Below are 19,687 nucleotides of genomic sequence, written 5' to 3'. Positions count from 1 at the left end.
TCGCCATGGGTTCGTATTCGCAAAAACCGTCACTTTTTTTCCTCTCTCAATGTGTTACACGAAAGTCAAAGATTATCTCACCATGAGCCTGCAAAAGGGCTCCCCGTACGCTTTCACACACTCATAATACAGCACTCAACTGCCGTTAACTCACAGAAGCGCAATAATTCGTAAATGCAGTCACACTTTTGTGAGAATTACAATAAATTACTTATACATATATGTATGTGTGTGCGTATGTTAACAATTCTCCACACCAGCTTGTTAAAAAGCAGCCTGAATAAAAAAAAATTTATTGTAAAATGTAAATATTTTGCCATCGGCGAGCCTGGAAGTGGGCGCAAACGAAAAAATGATGATATTATTAAAAAAAGTATTTCATTACACACAAATTCCATGCAAAAGCAAAAACCTTGTGATGCAGTTTATTTGTAAATGAAATGCAAAGCAATGAAATGCAGTGCAACACCTGTTGCTATTTTTACACTCGTACAGGGACAGTTGCGGAGTTTTTTGTTTTTGCAAGTCATGGAAATTCACAAAAAATAAAAGTTATTAATCAAGAATGCAAATAAGTATGTAAATTGCCATGTGTGTTACGCATTTAATTGGCTGCTTAATGCATAACTGGATTGCTGGGTGAAGATTCGGGGAATGGAAACTAATTAATGAATTACAGAAAAAAGGAATGAGTTGTGTGCGGGAAGTTTCAAAGAAAATTTTGGCTTTTTAATTGAACAAAAACTATTTAAATATAAATTGGTATAATAAAAGCGCCTTAATTTTAGCAATCAAAATTTTGTTACTTAGAAATAATCTCATTTATAATTTCAGCAATATTTTGAAGACCAAAGTAGTCATATCACTTAGCTAATTCATGATTTTAATAATTAAACTATGGTTAATAAGCAAAAATTTGAATATATAGGGTGGGCCATGTAAAATTTGCTTTTTGAATCGGCTATAAAAAAAACCAATCAATATTTTTTCAAACTTTTTTTTATTTTAAAGATTGAACATTGTCATTTTTGTATGAAAAATCGTATCGTTCAAATGACTGCCATGACTGGCTTTACAGTAGGCCATTCGATGAACCCAATTTTTAAGCACATTTACGATTGTTTGGGCTCCAATTTCATGAATGGCAACTTCGATTTCGTGTTTTAAAGCATCAATCGTCTCTGGATGGTTCGCATAGCATTTGTCCTTAACGGCTTCCCACAAAAAATAGTCCAACTGGCTTAAATCACAGCTCCGAGGCGGCCAATTGATATCGGAATTTCGGCTGACTATTCGGTTTTCAAAAACGGTAGCAAAAAGTTCGAGTGTAACTTTGGTAGGGGACAAGTTGCACCGTCCTGTTGAAACCAAATTTCGTCCATGTCATCCTCTTCAATTTTTGGAAACAAAAACTCGTTGAGCATGTCACGGTAATGCTCGCCATTTACTGTAACCGCGGAAGAAGAAGAAGACTCACCACTTTGGAAATAGGTTTTCAATATTTCCCAATTTTGTTCAAGCGTATATCGTCCCATTTCGTAAATGTCAAACGTTTAAGTAAATTATGAACACATTTGACATATCATTTGTGTTACCATTCTCAAAAAAATAGGTGGTTCAAAAAGCAAACGCTATATGGCCCACCCTGTATCTTCATCATTTTAGTTCAGTCGAATAGCAGCGCTACAATAAGTTTTATCACTGATGAATCCACAAAAATTAATCTATCCGGCATCTACATGTGGCAGATTAACTGCACAATTCACAATCAGCTTGTCAATTTATGAAAATTAAAGCCGCTCGTAGTCATTTTCACTGCTATGTATGTCTGCATATATACGAGTATGCGAGTTGCTTGTGCCGCCCTGTAGTTGGGGCAGCTAGCTTCTCCTACCACAAGTCCAGAAGAAGTTCGACTGCTTCTTGTGCCATTGCGATCGCTTTTTTCTGTAACATAAATCCATAATTCATAATTTTTAATAAACAGTTTATTAGAAATTCTGTATGAGTAATCTAGCTACTTAATTACGGATTGAAATTTAAGGCCGAAGAAGTAGATAATCTAGTTATATGTGAACCTATTAACATATTAGCTATCAAGGCGAGGCGATTAAAGGTAGTGGCACTAGACCAACAACAATGTTTTGTACGTTTGATTGTCACGGCAGAGCATTGCAAAAGTAGAAAACAAAAAATTAGTTCGCCTTGTTTTATTCTGTGCTGACAGTCACATGGGCACAGCGAAAGAAAAAATATATTATAAATCAGCTGATTTACCAACACCACCTCTAATAGATATATTTTTTTTTCAAAATTGGCATACAGTTTATTTATATATTAAAATAATATACATTTTTTTTATTTTAATCATTTAAAATGACCGATGTACACTCAATTCTTCCAGGAAGGTCGCAGCGGTGCTTCTCAACCGGCGGGCATTGTAGCATCGGCCTCAGTGACCTGAATACAAAAATTCGCGGAATAAAATAAAAAACAATGAATTTTGGGGTGAATTTTCCTACCATTTTTGCTTCGAAAAATTTTCGAAAACTTGTAAATTCACATAGAAAGTAATATCATAAAAAAGATGTGTGCGAAATTTCAGGGAGATCGGTCAAATAACTTTTCGAGTTATCATGTACGCCAATTCGAAAAATATAGTTTTGAGAAGAATGCGTCTACAGTCGGCAACGTAACTATACTTCTCCCAGCGCTCGAACGCAAAGAATAGAGTCATCACGGCTGACGATCTATAATATAAGAAATACTTAAATTTACGTTCTAAACATTTTTTGGCATATTCTTAAAGGATTATATTAACATTTTATGAAAAAAACATTTTTTTTCGAAATTTTATAGGTATTTTCCCCCTTAAAATTTATGTCGCAAAGTTTCGTCTACTTCTAATGCGTAGTCCATCTGGGACTAGTCGGTGTACTTATATGCAGGAGTGCATCATCAGCTCGCGATAGTGTGCGATATTTTATTTCTCTGTGTAAAAAGAGCTCTTGCTACCCAGATGCCCTTTCTAAACATAACTCAGGTTTACTTGTTTTCTCAATATTTACTTTCAATTGGATGGAGTAAAAGAAAAAGTGAATTTCACATTATATGTATTGTATATGTATGTGTATATTCATACATATGTACATAAAAATATACACAAAATATTCCCCTATGTGACTAATTTTGTCAATGCAACAAAATTTATTTGACAAATCAGTTAATTAATAACATTTCCGTGCACTTTAAATAAAGCAAATGAAGTAAATTTGAAATGCAATAAAAAATACAACAAAAAATGAAAGTGCGCTTAATGTCAGCGATCAGAGAATCACTTGTTGAATAAATGTGTATCTCTGTTTTTAATAATCCGGTTTCAGTTATTTAAATTTTTATTGATAATAAAAATAAAGGTGACAGATCTAGGCCGCTCTTCCCGTCAATTTGTGACAGCCTCTTTAATTTTTGGCACAGTTGAAGTGCTCAAGCCTTTAGTTGTGTGTTGAGCGGCCCGAAATACCAACATAATTAAATATTTTTGTTTTTGCTTTTTCTGTGATGCTTTGCTTTTTTCTCTTTGATATTTAATTACACGCACAGCCATTGTGCTTTGCCCAAGCACCTTCAGCTCGTTAAATTATATTTACAAAGCTTAGCCCTTTATTATTTTGCATAATTCGGCAATTAATAACTAAGTAAAAAAAGTTGATTTTAAATTATTTAACCGTAAAATCATAGAAACAATTACCAATTACTGTCTAACTTTGACAGCTACATATCAAACTCCTAATATTTGTAAACAAATTAGACAAGCGATAATGGCAGTTGGCGAGTGGCCGGCCATTGCCGGTAGGTTTATACTGGCATTGTGTAACAACTACTGCATACATCCATACATATAAATTTTGTAGACTCATCTACTAACCGCACTGGAGCAGAGCAAAAGGCAAAATAACCGAATAAGATAACAAACAAACAATATGAACAATAACAGTAGTGGTATACCTAAAAAACAAAAGTTATAATAATAAGCGAAGCTAATTTTAGATCGCATATTTCTATAAAGCGAATAAATTTACTGTAGGGAGTTAAAAAAATTTAAATCTTCTATCCACCAATTTATCGAATTATGCCACCCATACGAAAATTATTTTGTTACTAAACATTTTTCGTGCTTTTTTTTATTTTGTACTATTTTATTAATATTTTTTTGAGTATGTATGTACATGCAACGTTGCTTTATTTACACTTTATTTTATTATTTTTTAATTTTTCCTCACGCTCTGAAACTCATTGCGAGTAAACATACACATGTTCTGCTTTTTTCGCGCTGACTCGCAAGCATAAATGCGCAGTTACATAAAAAATAAAAGTTTCAATTGTAAATGCCTTTAGTAAAAGCAGTATTATTTTTATTTTTTGCACTTTACTCTTTAACAGTTTATTTACATATGAATTAATAATTTATTTATTGCATGCTGTTTTGTTTTTCATTTTTGATCTTTTTTTTGCTTTTTACTTTTTGCTAGTAGCGCCAAGCCCGGCTGCGCCACTCTTTGCATCGAAAATTATTTGCACACAATGCGTGTGAAACCGTCGTCCAGCCACTTAAGCTGTACTGATTTTAATTAGAAATATTAAATAAGCTTAAACAACATCAATAAATGATTTTACATATGTATGTACGTGCATGCATATAAATGTTGTAAAAAATACCTATTCAAAATGCACAACAGCATAGTTTGCCCGAAACTCATGCGCCTGCTGTTAGCCGCTATTCTTGCCCAAGTCAATTTCGATCATATTTAACACTCTGTACTCTTATCGCTACATTTTCAATGCCAATAACATTTGTTAGTGCTTTCAATCACTGAAGTACCATGATAAATTCAAAATAAAAATATTTATAATGTACTATAAATTTACTTCTTTGTCAGCATTCTTCAATCGCACTAGATTCGGCATGTTGATTCACGCCCATCAGCAGCACGTGCCTTGGTGTCATAGGTATTTATCGCTTTCTCGCCACTGCGCGAATCAGGCTCTCTATTTCTTACTTAATCTATCTGCTACGGCTGCCTCTCCACATCCTACATGCCTTGCCTTGAAGTGTTGAAGAAAATTGCAATCACAATTGCAGCCAGCGCTGCTCCAAATACCAAGCTGCCCATACGAATTACTTAGCACCGCCGCTACTTGCTCGCAGCAATCGCAGTTTAACGACTTCGCTTGCAACCAAACTACGGTACAGTTTGGCGCTTCGTTACTTTGCTTGGGATCGTACTTTTGTGCTATCTACATTACCCGATCCGCAATTAATTAATAAACGCTCAACACCATCGCTCACTTACATACTTCCCTTCATCCTTTTTGTCGCACGCTCAACTCATGCTTTTGCTTATGAATTGTCGTTTTTCCATTTCGTTCCGGTTTTTCGATCCGTTTCATGTGTCACACCGTTTACTGTGTGCGTTAAAAGTAAATGTGCTTGACTGTGACTGTGCCGCAGCTCACGTTCCGTTTTCATGTGCCAAACGCTCCACACACACACTCACACAGAGGCGCAGTTAACCACTGCCAAAAACGCACCGCACTTGTTCCTCCATTAATATTTAAGCAACTGTTGCTGATCTCAGATGCTATAGCGCATTCGACGCGTATCAACGCAACATCAAAACGTTCATAGCAGCGGTCGATCGGTCATCGTCACTCGGTACGTTAACCATACTCAGTTTCTCCCCGACAATCTTTACATTAGCAATTATTATCAATTGCTATTAAGTTTCTTCGCGCACACAGTTTCTGTGCTCGAACGCGACTTTCAAAAGCGCAAAAATAAATATTTTCACAATTCCATATAGACATATAAAGCTTCTTATCAAAAGTTTTGGGAAAATATATTACGGCTCGAATGCGCGTGCGTGTTGCATTTGCTAGTTTAGTGTTTGGTGTGTAAAGTGTTGGAAAACTTCATGTTTTCGTCAAGCAAATACCACAGTAGCAATAATAATAACAACAACAACAAAGTGCAAGTATATTGTGATTTTACAAAAACTACACGTAGGACTAAAAAGTACGAAAATTCGTTGACATAACGATAGCCTATATTGTTGAAAAGCAACAACGGTGATCTGGGTAAAATCAAAAATTAATAAAAAATAGTTCGCACTATATTTTATTGAAGCAAATAATAAGTCAATCAATCATTTTAATAATACTTAAAACGTCTTTGCCATATACGCACAGTGGAGTAGCGGCAGCCAAGCGCAGCAGTAAAGCCATAATAATTTCTATAAACAATTTGAGTCGAAAGGTAATTGATGAACAATTTTTACAAACGTGCATTAATGTGAATTTTCGTATCAAATATTTGCAAGCTAAACGTGACAATTAAATTGCAGAGTAGGCTATTTAAAAAAATGTATTGTGTGTGTAAATTGTTACGAGTCGCCACTGTGCAGTGCTGTAGAAAATATGGAAAATGTTTAACTATTTGGCGTGCAATGCTATTCTTAATCATTTATTGAGAACATCTTCGGCAAATATTGTGATTATGTACAAACAAATAGCAGGCAATTTAGATTGGCAGCTAAGCAGTCGATAAGAACCACTTAAGTTCTTTGAAGTAGTCGGTAAACTAAATTCGCCTCGTATATGTAATGCATCTCTTGTGTTTTCCTATATGAAAAACGTTCTGGAATACTCTTCAGAAGACGACAAGAAGTTATAGCTTCCTGCTGTTATAGCGAAAAGGCCAAAAGGTTCTCTTCATGTAGCCGGCATAAGCAACTTAATTCTTTGCTACCGCTTGGACAGGAAGAGTTTAAGCCTTTCAAATAGCCTGAAAATCGAGCTTCATATTTTTCCCGTAAAAGAAGATTCCCTCTGAGAAAAAAATTCTGAAATGCTTACAAAAGGCGGCAAGTAGTTGTAGGTGCACACAATTGTAGGAAAGAAAAGCAGGATTCATTGTACCCGCCATAAACATCTTAATTATTTTACTTCTTCGGATATAAAGCACAAAATCAGCCTTATAACGAACTCTAGTTCAAAAACTATTATAATAAATAAGAGTATAATACAAATTAAAAATTCTCAAAATTTGTTTTCGTGCTCTGTTGCAATTTATTTATTATTTTGTTTGCTCTCATGGAGTTCGAGATAAAGCTGAATTCTATAAGTAAGCCGTTAGACGACCAGCAAACAGAATAAAATTAATGTATAATATTTTCTGCCAGACAACAGCCAACTTCCGAGAAGTTCTTCTCCAACTAAAATGATCCAAAATGATAGTTCCACATGCCATATATTACTATAATCGAACTTGTTCAACTGCGGCTGCATAGTCTCTCGAACGACTACATGCAAACTTTGAAAAGATAACGAAGTGTACAAAGTTCCGTATAGTAGCTAGGGAGCGTTCTTAATTCCTCTCTATTTAGACAGACATCAATCTATCTATCTAGAGGGACATTTGTATTTACATTTGTTTGCCTCTGTCCTAGATTTCCCATCAAGTGTTGACTAAATTCCGTGTCTTTTCAAACGTTGAAAGGTTCGAGCTTTAGTGAGCCCGCAAAAGGGTTCTGCTCCATGGGATTTTGATTTAGGTTACAGTTATGTGAGTTATGTTACTTGCTTGCTTGCTCGGAACTTTTTTTATTTTACTAAAAAAACAGTTTTTAAATAAGGCAAATAATTGAAAGAGTTTTTGCTTCTGCTTACATATATGTACATACATACGTATATACTCGTATATATTTCATAAATGATTAGTTTATTTTAACTAGGCGCTATAAACAATATTTTTGAACAAAAGTATTAATTTTAATTTTGCTGACAAATTAAAAACTCATTAAATCAATTTACTTCTAATGACCTATCACTACAGCTTTGCAAAAAATTATAACAAAAGCAAATCGTAATTTTTGGTAAAACGAGTTTTCAGCAGGCAAATGAAATGCACGAGCATTACACTTTTTTAGCTAACTACAATTTACATGTGTAAAACGGGTTTTTTAATAGGAACACACAAAATTGTATTTAAAAAAAACGCACCTTTAAATTTTTGCAAAATGTGGCAGTGCCAAAACGTTTTTAACCTTTACTTATACTTTTATACATCCACATAGCAGGGTGAAGTTCACGAACGATTAGTTTTTGGAAATTATTAAAAATTAATACCGAAATTCTAGGGCGATGGTCGCAACTTTAAGGCTTTTAAAAGAGTCGTAAAGTCAGTTCACATCGAGTGGAATTTTGCATAAAGATTTTAGCTTACATATTTCAAATTCAAATTAAGTCAAGTAGCAAGAGGTCTCTTGATTCCATGAAGCAGCTGAAATTGCCCCAATTGGGCGCTGCGAAAGTTATTTTATGCGCCTATTGAAAATATAGAAGCACCTTTTCGCACAAAAAGCAATCACCATTGAACCTGGTCTAATGCCATTTATTGGGACAACGGATAAAAACAAGTTGTAACGACTGTTGCATTAGAATGCTGCTTTGTTGTATTCTTTTTTCTTTTTTACCTATGCTGCATTTGTTTATGTTTTTCCATATATACGCACGGGTATGTGCATTCTCGCTGCGCAAATTGTAGTCCAATTGAAGGAGAACAGGAACTTGTTGGCTGTGTCTTTTTTTTTTTTTTGCTGAAATTGTTGCTTTGTTCTTTAAACTTTTATGCTGCAAGTTTACAATTGTTTTTGTTTACGCCACATCTGGCACATTTTGAGCCGCTATCGAGCGTTTTATTGTTTAATGTTGATTTCGCTATTTGTTTCACCAAAAGCTGGTATATTTTCTACTTGTGGTATTTTATTTATCGTCTGAGCGATTTTAAATACGAGTCGTCAATATTTATTATTGACTTATTTTTATTGACGTACACTTATTTTAAAATGTGGTATTACGCTATGCGATAAAAACAAAAGAGCAAAAAACAAGCAATTATAAGCGATTAGTTCAAGAAAACTATTGGACCCGTTCGCACTTAAAACTGTACGCCCCCCCCATTTTGTGGAAAAACATCAAATAGCAAGAGGACCTCGGCCAAGCACCTAACAGAAGTGTGTGCGGCAATTATTTGTTTATTTTATTTTTATTGCAGTTATCACACTCGTCAACACTATTTAGCTTTAATGCGCATTATATGTATGTAGGTACATATGTATGTTAAATGAAGTGAGTGTGAATTAGCCTAACTGCCTAATGAGATGGGGACTCCATTTGTCCACATCTCAGCAGTTTTATTACAAATAGCATTTTATGGCAAGTTGCTCGCTACTAATCAGAATAGAAGCGCGCGCTTAAGTAAATAAACGACAAAATAGACATGTTAGCATGCAATCATAAATTAAAAATTATCGATTTCCTCATTAAACAATGTAATTGTCTATCATTGAATTTATTCATGCCTTTGTGGGCTCCAGGCTGCCTATAATTTCGCTTCCTTAAGCCTTTTTACAAAATCAACCAGAAGTGTTATTGCGAACTCATATACGAGCATAACAAATATGGTGCTTCAATAAACGAGCAAGCAAACAAATACAACTGTTTAAACATTTATTCCAAACAACACCCTGTGCCGCTAATCAAATATTCGTAGCATGGCACATGGCAGTATCTTTGAATTTCCGCAAACCCCATGCAACCATTCAATTTGACAGCGAAAGCAACATTAAACGGAAAAGGAAAAGGCAACGGGAAACAGTTAATATAGCACAGTTAGCGCATAGCAATTGATTCATAATTCAGCAAAGTTCTACATTTTTTAATCTGATTGAAAAATATTTAATGGCTAACACATTAATAAGCTAAAAGTAGTTACCTAATGCGGAAGATAAAAATGTGCTTAAAAATATTTATAAGTTCACCAGCGGTTCATATACATACATATGAAGCACAGCTATACACAACGCGCTGTTGCACATTTCATGTAAACGGGTACTCGAGTTGCATTCATGCGATAATTAGCAAAGCAAAGCAGAAAAATCCCTAATTATCTGCATACCTTTACACAACAGCCAAAACCTGATGCAATATGCCATAAATTTAATGTAACCGGATCTCAAATGGTGTTGAATTGGTAACTCAAAGAACTGGATATTTTTTTAACACGTGACACAATTTAACAAACGTTAACATACTTATGAACAGTGAAATGTCAAAGCAATTGTTATAAAATATAATATAAGTAAGTTCATTTATACAAATTGCAATAAATGGCTCTTAACCAGCGATTAAAGTCAGCCAATGTTATTTTTACAGAGCGTACATACTTAAGTCATACTATAGGGTTTTCCAGTAACAGGTGTTATTTTGAGTAGCCCGCTATTTCAGTAGACGTCACTTTTGAATCTGTCATGTTTTGATATTTGACAAGTAGAAACTACGCCACAAATAGAACGATACACGCTTAAACAACGCACTGAGATTATTAAAATTCAATATGCAAATGGTGAAACGGTTCGTAAAACTGGAACATTTTTGGGTCATCGTGAAGCACCTTGTCGGACCGCAATACAGAAATTGGTGAAAAGATTCGAGCTGTTGGGGCAAGTTAGTGATGCGCAGAATAAAACCCGTGCACGTCGCTCAAGAACAGCCGAAAATAATGCTGTTGTAGCCGAAAGTGGTGGTTCCAGTTCTCGTCGTTCTTTGCAATAAGGCATTCCACAAACGTCATTACAGCGTATTTTGCATAAAGGTTTGGGTCTTAAGGCTTATAACGTCTGTTGAGGCCAGAACTCAAGCCGGCCGATCGGACCATTTCCACCTCGGTGGCTTCGTCACCAAACAAAATTGTCGGATCTGGGGCTCAGAAAATCCAAGAGTTATTGCTGAAAAGCCTCTCTATCCTCAACGTGTGACTGTTTGGTTCGGCTTATGATCCGGCGGAGTCATTGGACCTTACTTTTTCGAAAATGCGATTGCGCTATCGAGAGATGATTAACGATTTTATGTGGCCGGAATTGAACGGTATTGATCTGCACAACGAACAAAATAACACCTCTTATTGGAAAATCCTTTATAAGTATGCGTCACATTGGAGCAGCAAATTTTCAAAAGTCTTATGTACAACAGACAATCAAATCAGGCTAATCAGCTGTTTCTCTACGAATTATCGCACTAGAAGAGCCTGAAAAGTGTTTACACTTGAATTAACAAACAAATTTGCTATCTACGCGACGAGCACTTGAATTTCCAGCATTCACTTAATTATTTCTAATCATACATTTTACAAGTGTCATCAAGAATTAGTTATTAATCTATTATTTGTGTTCTTGCTCGATTTCGAGTATCTATGTTTGTATGTAGGTGTAAAAATAGTTTCTTCCAATTTAACGCTTATTTATATAATACCGGCGTGCTAATTCACGCTTTTGTTGCTTTCGATGCAGCCCTGTGTGCTCTTAAAGATTAGCAAGTGTGAAGCTAAGTGTTTTTCAATTGTATGTGCATACATGCAGTGGGCTGGTATGTTGTCGTTATGGAGGTGTTGGACAGTTTAGCAAAATAAAAAATAAAAATGCAAAAAATGTAAACATATTTTGTAATGAAAATACATATACTTAACTTCAACGAAATTTTAAAATGCTGACATTGTGAAATGCGTATTTAATATTAAGGGTGTCCGAATTTTCAAAAGTTTTCGATTTCGTGCACTTTTTGGTTTCTTACTATTCAACGCTTAGATTACAAAATTTGCGTCCGTTCGCCCGATGAGTGATTAAAAACTGTGTTGTGAAAAATAAATGAATATTTCGCCAAGAAAGACACATTTTTTTATTTTGATCCGCGACTCGGGTCCACCAAAATTATGCCAGCTATACTCAAATTTTATATTCTAAACCTTAAGGAGTTATATACAGTTAGAATTTTCAAAAAATCGATTTTTTTTTCTTAATGTACATATATTTAAGAATACAAACAGAAAATTTAATATCGTTACGGTGTGTTTTCAGAGTGCTTGAAAGTGTTTTTCAAACTTTAAACGCGTTTTTCTCAAAATGGTGTTTTCAAAGTGCTTAACATTACTCGAAAACGGTTAAACCGATTAGTCTCAAATTTTAACACGAGCTTCTTAAATATATTTTTTAGTAATTAATAGAAGATGATTTTTTCTCGCCGATAAAAAATTTTTGTATAAACAATTTAATATTTTGCTTATACCTTCAATTAATTACTAGATTTAACATTACTTTAACGAAATCTGTTTGGTTTTTCAATGTCGGAGAATCCAGTTCAGAAATATAGTGGTCACCGCAAAATGTCTTTTCTGAAATCAGCTATAGATCCTTTCCGAATAAATATTTTCAATAAGTCTTAAAATACAATTAAAAGATAACATAATATGTGTACAAATTTTTTGATCAATAAATTTAAAAGTTTTCTCAGAAAATATTCTGGAGAATTCGCTTTTGGGGCTTCCAACTGTATTTAACCTAAGTGCCTGGGGAGCTGAACAATGCACAGCAATAAAAAATCAGTAAAATCTGCAAAATTTTCCACATAAATTGGGACACCTATAATGCGTGTACATCTGTAATGTATTAGCAAACATCTGCGCGAAATTGGTTTCGTTCTGGCATTTAATTTAATTGTCACACATTACAATTCATTATTTTTCTGTAGCTCATTGGAGATTTTTATTCAGCAAAACAAAAAATAAAAGAAAACAACAACAACCTTAAAGCTCGTTAGCTCATTGGGAGATAAGTACTTATAGTTTCAGATTTTTATTTTTTTCCATCACTTGAATTGCATATTGGGAGAGCTGCTCGGTGTCATTTTGAACATTTCTTTCGTGCGAAAATCTAGTAAATCAGTGGTATAAAGTGAAACTTATACTTTCTTATAATTAAATCCAGTTTAGCGGGGTTCACTGGTCTCCGAGGCAATACAACATGGATTGATTAGAGAATTTACTAAGACTTAAGAGTTGATACCTATTTTGTCTTCAAATGGTAGGTACTAAATTTAAAAGGTTGTGATTGTCTTAAAACATGGTGCTTTAGTTTTATGCATTGAATTTTCTTATTTCAAAAGTATATTATTTTAATTCTATTTATTTAAGACCTTTGATGAGTTGCTCTCCAGCACGTGGTCTCTGGGAGCCAAAGCATAAGCCTCGTAAGAGCTCCTTATCTTATCTGTTCTCCTGCCCTATCGTTAGTCTGTAGAGGTGAGAATGTAGAATGCATTCCTTCCTTAAGTTGCGGTGACCGGCAGGAAAACCTGTAACTAGTTCAAGAACTATTTTCGAGCTTACAGTTAATATTACTGTTTATTTATTTTAAAATTCGTGAACTGATAACTGATAGTCGTCAATTCACTAATCCAGAGACAATTGTTGTCGCACAATTACATATAAAAATCTGTAGCCGAGCGCGCCTGTTTATACTTATATGGGCACAAAAGATCTTAAGGTCAAAGTGCGATCCTCCTCTTTTATATTTTATGTATGTATGTTTGTTTATAAAGAACAACACTTAGCATCTGTAGAGGCCTCAATTAAAATATAAGTATGCATACATTAATACTCATATATACTTTCGCGCTGATAGGTGTGGTTGAACTTCGCTGATAACGCGTCCGTCTGGTGCTCAAGCGATTGAATAGCGATTATTTAAAATAAATCAATTTCTCTGCTCTCTATACTAATGCATATATTTTTAAATAAGAGAGATATTCTCATTTTAGTGCGATTTTCCAAAGGAAGGTATGCGAGGTAACTACTTATTTATCAGTAGAGTCGGAGTTGAGCAATTTTCGAAGTAAATACTTGCTAAAGAGTTATCGGTCTAGACAAAAAACTTAATTTTTTTCAAGTAGAATTTAAGTTATCACCCAATAATTCCCTTTCAACAATATTCCTTTTAATTTAAAGTATTCCTTGTAATTTAAAGCACTTAAGTTGGTTCTTTCATTGTAAATTCTAAGATGCCTACAGTTAAAGTTGCACTAGGGAAGTGCTCCTTAATCTAATGGTCTTACAATTTAGTAACGCTCTTCACATATTCAATACAATTTATCGAGCTTCTTAAAATTCACTGAAGTAACTACAGCAGATCAAGTTTAAGTAAAAAGAGTAGTCACAGCAGGCCAAATTCGCAGAACATGATAGGTTAGCGCTAACGTATCTAGGGCTATCTCGCTCTTTATTTCTTTCAAGAAGCCTACATTTTTAGCCATTCTTCAATCTTCTCTAAGCTTTGGTGCGTCAAAGTTTAGTTCACAGTTACGAATAGATACATGGACCCTGTGAGTGGACTCAAGAACTTAGTAAACTCGCACACCCTCAGTGGCTCTTCGCCTATTATTTGTTCTCAGATTTTTTCAACTATTTCTGATTTAATTGCATCATAATCGAAAATGTAGTGCGAACTTTATTACATCTGGTTATTCGTCCGCCATTCGTTGGTGACGATACTGCAGATTTCGTTTGCCATAAAAGCCGCGAAACTCCGTTTACTTTGAGCTCATTGTTCATTTCAATTTTACGCAAAAGCATAGATTTTTGATTTCAGTGCGGCATTGTCGTAATTATTTCGATGCCAGAAAGAAATGCCGCATATGCTACACTTGCAGGCCCGCACAGTACCCAGGAATGTACAGTCACCCGAAAATTAGATATTCGCTGTTCGATAGTGTTAACAAAACAAGTTTATAAAAAATTATTTATGTAATTTAATTTTATATAATTTGTTCATTCAAAAAATTTATTATTTATGTAAAAAATGTTTTTATTTTATATTATAGCCATCAATTATTCATAAACTAATTTTGAAAAATCTTGGAATTTTCGCAAATTAATTAAAGTAATAAAACGTCATATTTAATTTTAATTAATTTTTCAATTTTCTTTCATAAAATTATTTATTAACACATTTCTTTTATTTTCATTGCAGATCGTTAAAATCATTCAATCAACTGTTTAAAATTTCTCTTATACGGAAATTTTACTAACTACTTTTTACACCTCGTAAATAAATAGTGGTTTTGCAGCATCGCAAGCCGGCAAGACTACAAAACACCGCAAACAAAAACCCAACAACTTTTTTGAGTGATTAATTTCACTTCTTCAATTTCCTTCATTTAATTTTATTCGTCTCGATTCAAGCGAGAGAAAAGCCAACAAAAAATCGAACTCATAGAATGGTAGAAGGTGATTCGGTTAAGAATAAAAGTGATTGTAAGTATGCAAATACAATAGAAAAATGTATATGTTTATAGTGCATAATTCATTAAGCACGTGAATACTTCCATTTTGTACTTATCTGCGGTTTTTCAAATATTAATCAACAAACTTAAGAAATTTCGCTTGCTTGCGAATTCGGTTGACTTGTACGACAAATTTTTATGAATTGCTTATACTGATAAGTCTGTTTTAAAAATATTTGGTAATACCGGCGGCCTTATTATTATTATTTTCTAAAAATATCACATTTTTTATAATTTAAAACTTTCCATATTTGAGGAGATTAATGACGGTTTTTAAAGTTAATGAAAATTATCAATATTAGGCCATTTACATAAGCATTTTCATATGTATGTGTTTCGCGCCCAACGATTTCTGGCGTGCGATGATTTCCATACGTTAATCAAAGCCATCTATTGTAATTGAATTGACATCAAGGTTAGCTGTCCGTAGTAAGTAGTAGTAAATATTCACTCCGTATTAAAAACTAAGTATTTAAAATGGGAATTTGTATGATTCATAAACTTTTTAGCAACAATTAGCATTTCTTGACGTAAATGTTGTGAAAAGCAGTTTATGAATCACATTGAAGGCAATTCAAATGCTCATAAATGCTTACTAAGCGCTTTGAAAGGATATTTGAATAGTAATAAAACTAATAAAATTGCATTTTTTGCAAAATTTAATTTCACAAAAATTTTCATTAAATAAAGGAAAGCGAATATTTATTATGAATAATTATCAGCAACTGTTTATAAATATTAAAATAATTTATAAGCATAAGAATTTCGAATGCTACATTTTTCATTAATTAAAAAGCAATAATAATTTACTGATTTGCCATAAACTCAATTAATTATTTCTTTCTCTATTTTCCTCTCGCTCTCTTTCTCACAGCCTATAATGTAGAGGCTGGCATCCAACCAAACTACAATAGCAGCAGAAACAACTCTATCGACAATCGCTCCATTCTACAGCCCTATTCATTGGGCAGTGGTGGCAAGGATCCCGAATATCAATTCGCAGCAGTCAACAAGGGTTACGAGACGGACATTAGCAGCGCTGGCGGTGATAAGCATGACGTAGAAAAGGGCAGTGCGGCCGTCATTGAAGTCACTAACAACGGAGTCGCATTACAAGGCTCTGCTGGCGGCAGTGGCAGCAATGGCGGAGGCTCAGGCGCCGATGGTCGTCGCTCAACTGGTGTACGTGCTAATTTTGAGCAGGCCATCGAATTATGCGGCTATGGCAAATTCCATTATATCCTACTGGCCATTTGTGGTCTGGTGAGCACCAGCGAGGAAATGGATGTCATTTCAATGTCGTTCATCCTACCGTCGGCACAATGTGATTTAGATTTGAACACAAGCTCCAAAGGTTGGCTCAACTCGATCATTTTCATTGGCATGATGGTGGGTGCCTATTTCTGGGGCAGCATCGCCGATGCGGTGGGACGTAAGAAGGTGCTCATTGTGATCTCCTTCATGAATGGATTTTGTATTGTTGCATCGTCATTTTCGCAAACCTACGAATGGTTTATGTTGTTTCGCTTTCTCAACGGTGCGGCGTAAGTATTCACACACACACACACAAACGTATATGTAGGTACATGCAAATGTTATAGTATTAGTAAAATGTTGAAAAACAAGTGCAAAAAGAAATCAATCAACCATCATTAGTTACGCCACAACACGCTAACACTAAAATGAATCACTGGCATTGACGAAGCGAGAGCGCTGCTGTAAGAGCCGGACTTGTAAATAAGACACGGCTTGGTGTTAATTAAATTACTCGTAGCTTTGTTGTTCAGAGCGGCGTGTAGCTGAGGGCGTTAATGTGTGCGGGCGCGGTTCCCCTAGCAGCGACCAGCCGAAAGTATGCTGCCGAGCAAAATGTGCCGGCACAACACTTTCTTTTGTATTGCATGCCTCACTCGCACACACACACACATATATGCATAGTATAAGTATATTCGCTTGTACACACATTTGTACATACATTTCCACAAATTATATAGAGAAGAGAAATATTTTGAGTTCACGCCGGGCTTGCGAGGTGCTAATTTGCTACAACAGCGCATATATTTGCGCTGCCCATATAGCTACATACGTTCTCACATTTTTTAAGTTCATCAACAAATTTGTAATATTCGAAAATTGCAAACATTTGCAATGCCTGCCTGGCTGCCTGGCTGCCTGCCTTTTGTTTATTTACACAAAAAGCGCTCAATGAGAAATAAATCGTAAACAAAATTTTGAAATCATCATCAAATCGACGTTTTAATTATGAACGTTGTGCGCGAACAACAAAACAAAAACCGCTACAGTGCTTGAAAAAGTGTGTTTATTAACATACATACGCACATACAGACAATATTAATACCCATCCGTGGGCTTATGCAAATTTATGGCGGAAAAGCGCAGTGCATTTTATTTACATATATGCAGTGAGTAAAATCAAAAGTCACTCATACGCCCTGTTGTCTGCGTATGAAATGTTTTAAGAGACTTAATTTTAAAAAAATATTTTTCTTCAGCCTTTCAGTAATTAAACGTAATTTTCAGTAAAAATAATTTGCTATTTTATGTAAAATACTAATTAGAAGCAGCATTTTTATAAAAATAGTAATAATTTAGATACAAGTCTGCATTTGGAGTGAAAATGAATGCAGTCCGCAAACTCAAGTGACTCTTCCGCCTTAAGTTTTGTGACATTTACTGGGAATTTCTTGAGCAGCCATAGCTTGAAATTTCTTTTTTTAAATGAAAAAAATGTGCAGCCAGTCATAACTTACTTCCTAACTTTTTAACTGTTTACATTTTTTTACTGTTCGTCTTCGTTTATATTTTTGTCGATTTTTCTTCCCTTATTAATCGGCATGTCATCTTTCTCTTCCAGTCTCGGTGGTAGCGGTCCGGTAATTTGGTCGTACTTCGCCGAATTCCAGCCGAAAGCGAAACGTGGCTCCATGTTGAGTTTCATGGCAGCCTTTTGGACCTTCGGCAATCTCTTTGTTGCCGGCCTGGCGTGGCTCATCATTCCCAGTGGCATTGGCTTCCAAACGGATCTAATTACATACAAAACCTGGCGTGTCTTCCTGATGGTATGCGCTTTGCCATCATTCGTGGTCGCCTTCCTGCTCTTTTATCTACCCGAGTCGCCAAAATTCCTGCTGACCAAGGGCAAACAGGAAAGGGCCATGGCCATCTTCCGCGGTATCTTCGTCACAAACACAAAGAAGCCAGCAGAGCAATATCCTGTTGTCGAATTGGACATCGATGAGAAATTGTTGGCTGAGATCAAGGAGAATCAGGCAGGTGTCAAGGGCAAATACAGCAAAATGATGTCGAGTATGGCCGACCACAGCAAACAGTTGTTCACTTCGCCAATACTCAAATTCACACTTGTCTCCATCACCATCAACTTTACCTTCCACATTGGTTACTATGGTCTGATGATGTGGTTCCCTGAGCTATTCAATCGTTTTGATGAGTACAGCAAAGATTTTCCAAATGAGCGTGCCGGCGTCTGTACAGTTACCGCATATGTAGTGGGCAAGGGTCAGGCGGAGAATGCTGTCTGCTCGTCGAACATACCGCAGAACGTCTTCCAAGAGTCGTTGATTTCATTGGCGTCGGCGCTGCCAGCTAATTTGATCGCCATTTTGGGTATGGACTTGTTGGGTCGCAAATTCTTCCTCATATTTGGCACCATGACGGCCGGCGTCTGCTCGGCAGCCATGTACTTCGTTTTCAACTCTACACAGAACCTGATCGTGACGGCTGTGTTTAGCGGTGCCATCTCGGCTGCAAATGCAGCTTTGGACTGTCTCATCACCGAAGTTTTCCCGACCCATTTGCGCGCCACCGGTGTGGCCATATCCATGGTGGCGGCGCGTATGGGTGGCATCATTGGTAACATTGTGATCGCCACACTTTTAGATCAGTATTGCCCGGCACCGACTTTCATTGTGGCCATCCTGTTGATAGGTGGTGGTCTCATGTGTTTGATGTTGCCCAACACAACACGCAAGGAATTAAATTAAGAAGGGAGTGGGTATTGAGAGCGGAGCGAAGAGGATGAAGGAAGAGGGAAGAGGGAAGAAGGAAGAAGGCGGAGTGGAGCAGAAATGAACGAGTTTGGGAAAAATACTCGGAACAAACGAATTTCAAGAATGGATTTAATTGAGTGGGGAATAAATGCATGTACACATACAAACGCAAACACAAAAACAAAGCAAAACATATACACACAGATCTAAGTACTAATGTAATATCGCTTAGGAATTTGTTGTAAATTTTCTAGCCATGTAATATATATAATATATGTAACTACCGATTAATATAAAGTAAACAGTAATAGAATTTACATACATATATACACGTAATTACCAAAAGTAAACTAAAAGTTTCAAGAAAACGATCATACAAATTTAATTTCATATTTTAAATAAAAGTTGAAAGTAAGAAAAAACGAGAA

The 19,687-nt window shown here is 35.4% G+C and overlaps 1 protein-coding gene across 3 annotated transcripts in view; it reads left to right on the top strand.

Moving 5' to 3' along the window:
- Positions 1–19,687, top strand: part of LOC129237420 (synaptic vesicle glycoprotein 2B) — a 41,445-nt gene extending 21,758 nt beyond the window's left edge. For 2 of the 3 annotated variants that reach the window (XM_054872166.1, XM_054872164.1), the window contains exons 2-4: positions 14,919–15,202; positions 16,106–16,775; positions 18,107–19,687. In XM_054872166.1, the coding sequence (XP_054728141.1) occupies positions 15,166–15,202; positions 16,106–16,775; positions 18,107–19,253 (1,854 nt within the window). In that variant the 5' untranslated portion in view covers positions 14,919–15,165 and the 3' untranslated portion in view covers positions 19,254–19,687. Of the gene's footprint in view, positions 1–5,723; positions 6,317–14,918; positions 15,203–16,105; positions 16,776–18,106 lie in introns of those variants that run through there. The other variant, XM_054872165.1, reaches the window with a different exon arrangement.

Source organism: Anastrepha obliqua, chromosome 2 (genome assembly GCF_027943255.1).
Source record: "Anastrepha obliqua isolate idAnaObli1 chromosome 2, idAnaObli1_1.0, whole genome shotgun sequence".
NCBI lineage: Eukaryota > Metazoa > Arthropoda > Insecta > Diptera > Tephritidae > Anastrepha > Anastrepha obliqua.
This window is presented reverse-complemented; position numbering and strand designations above follow the sequence as displayed.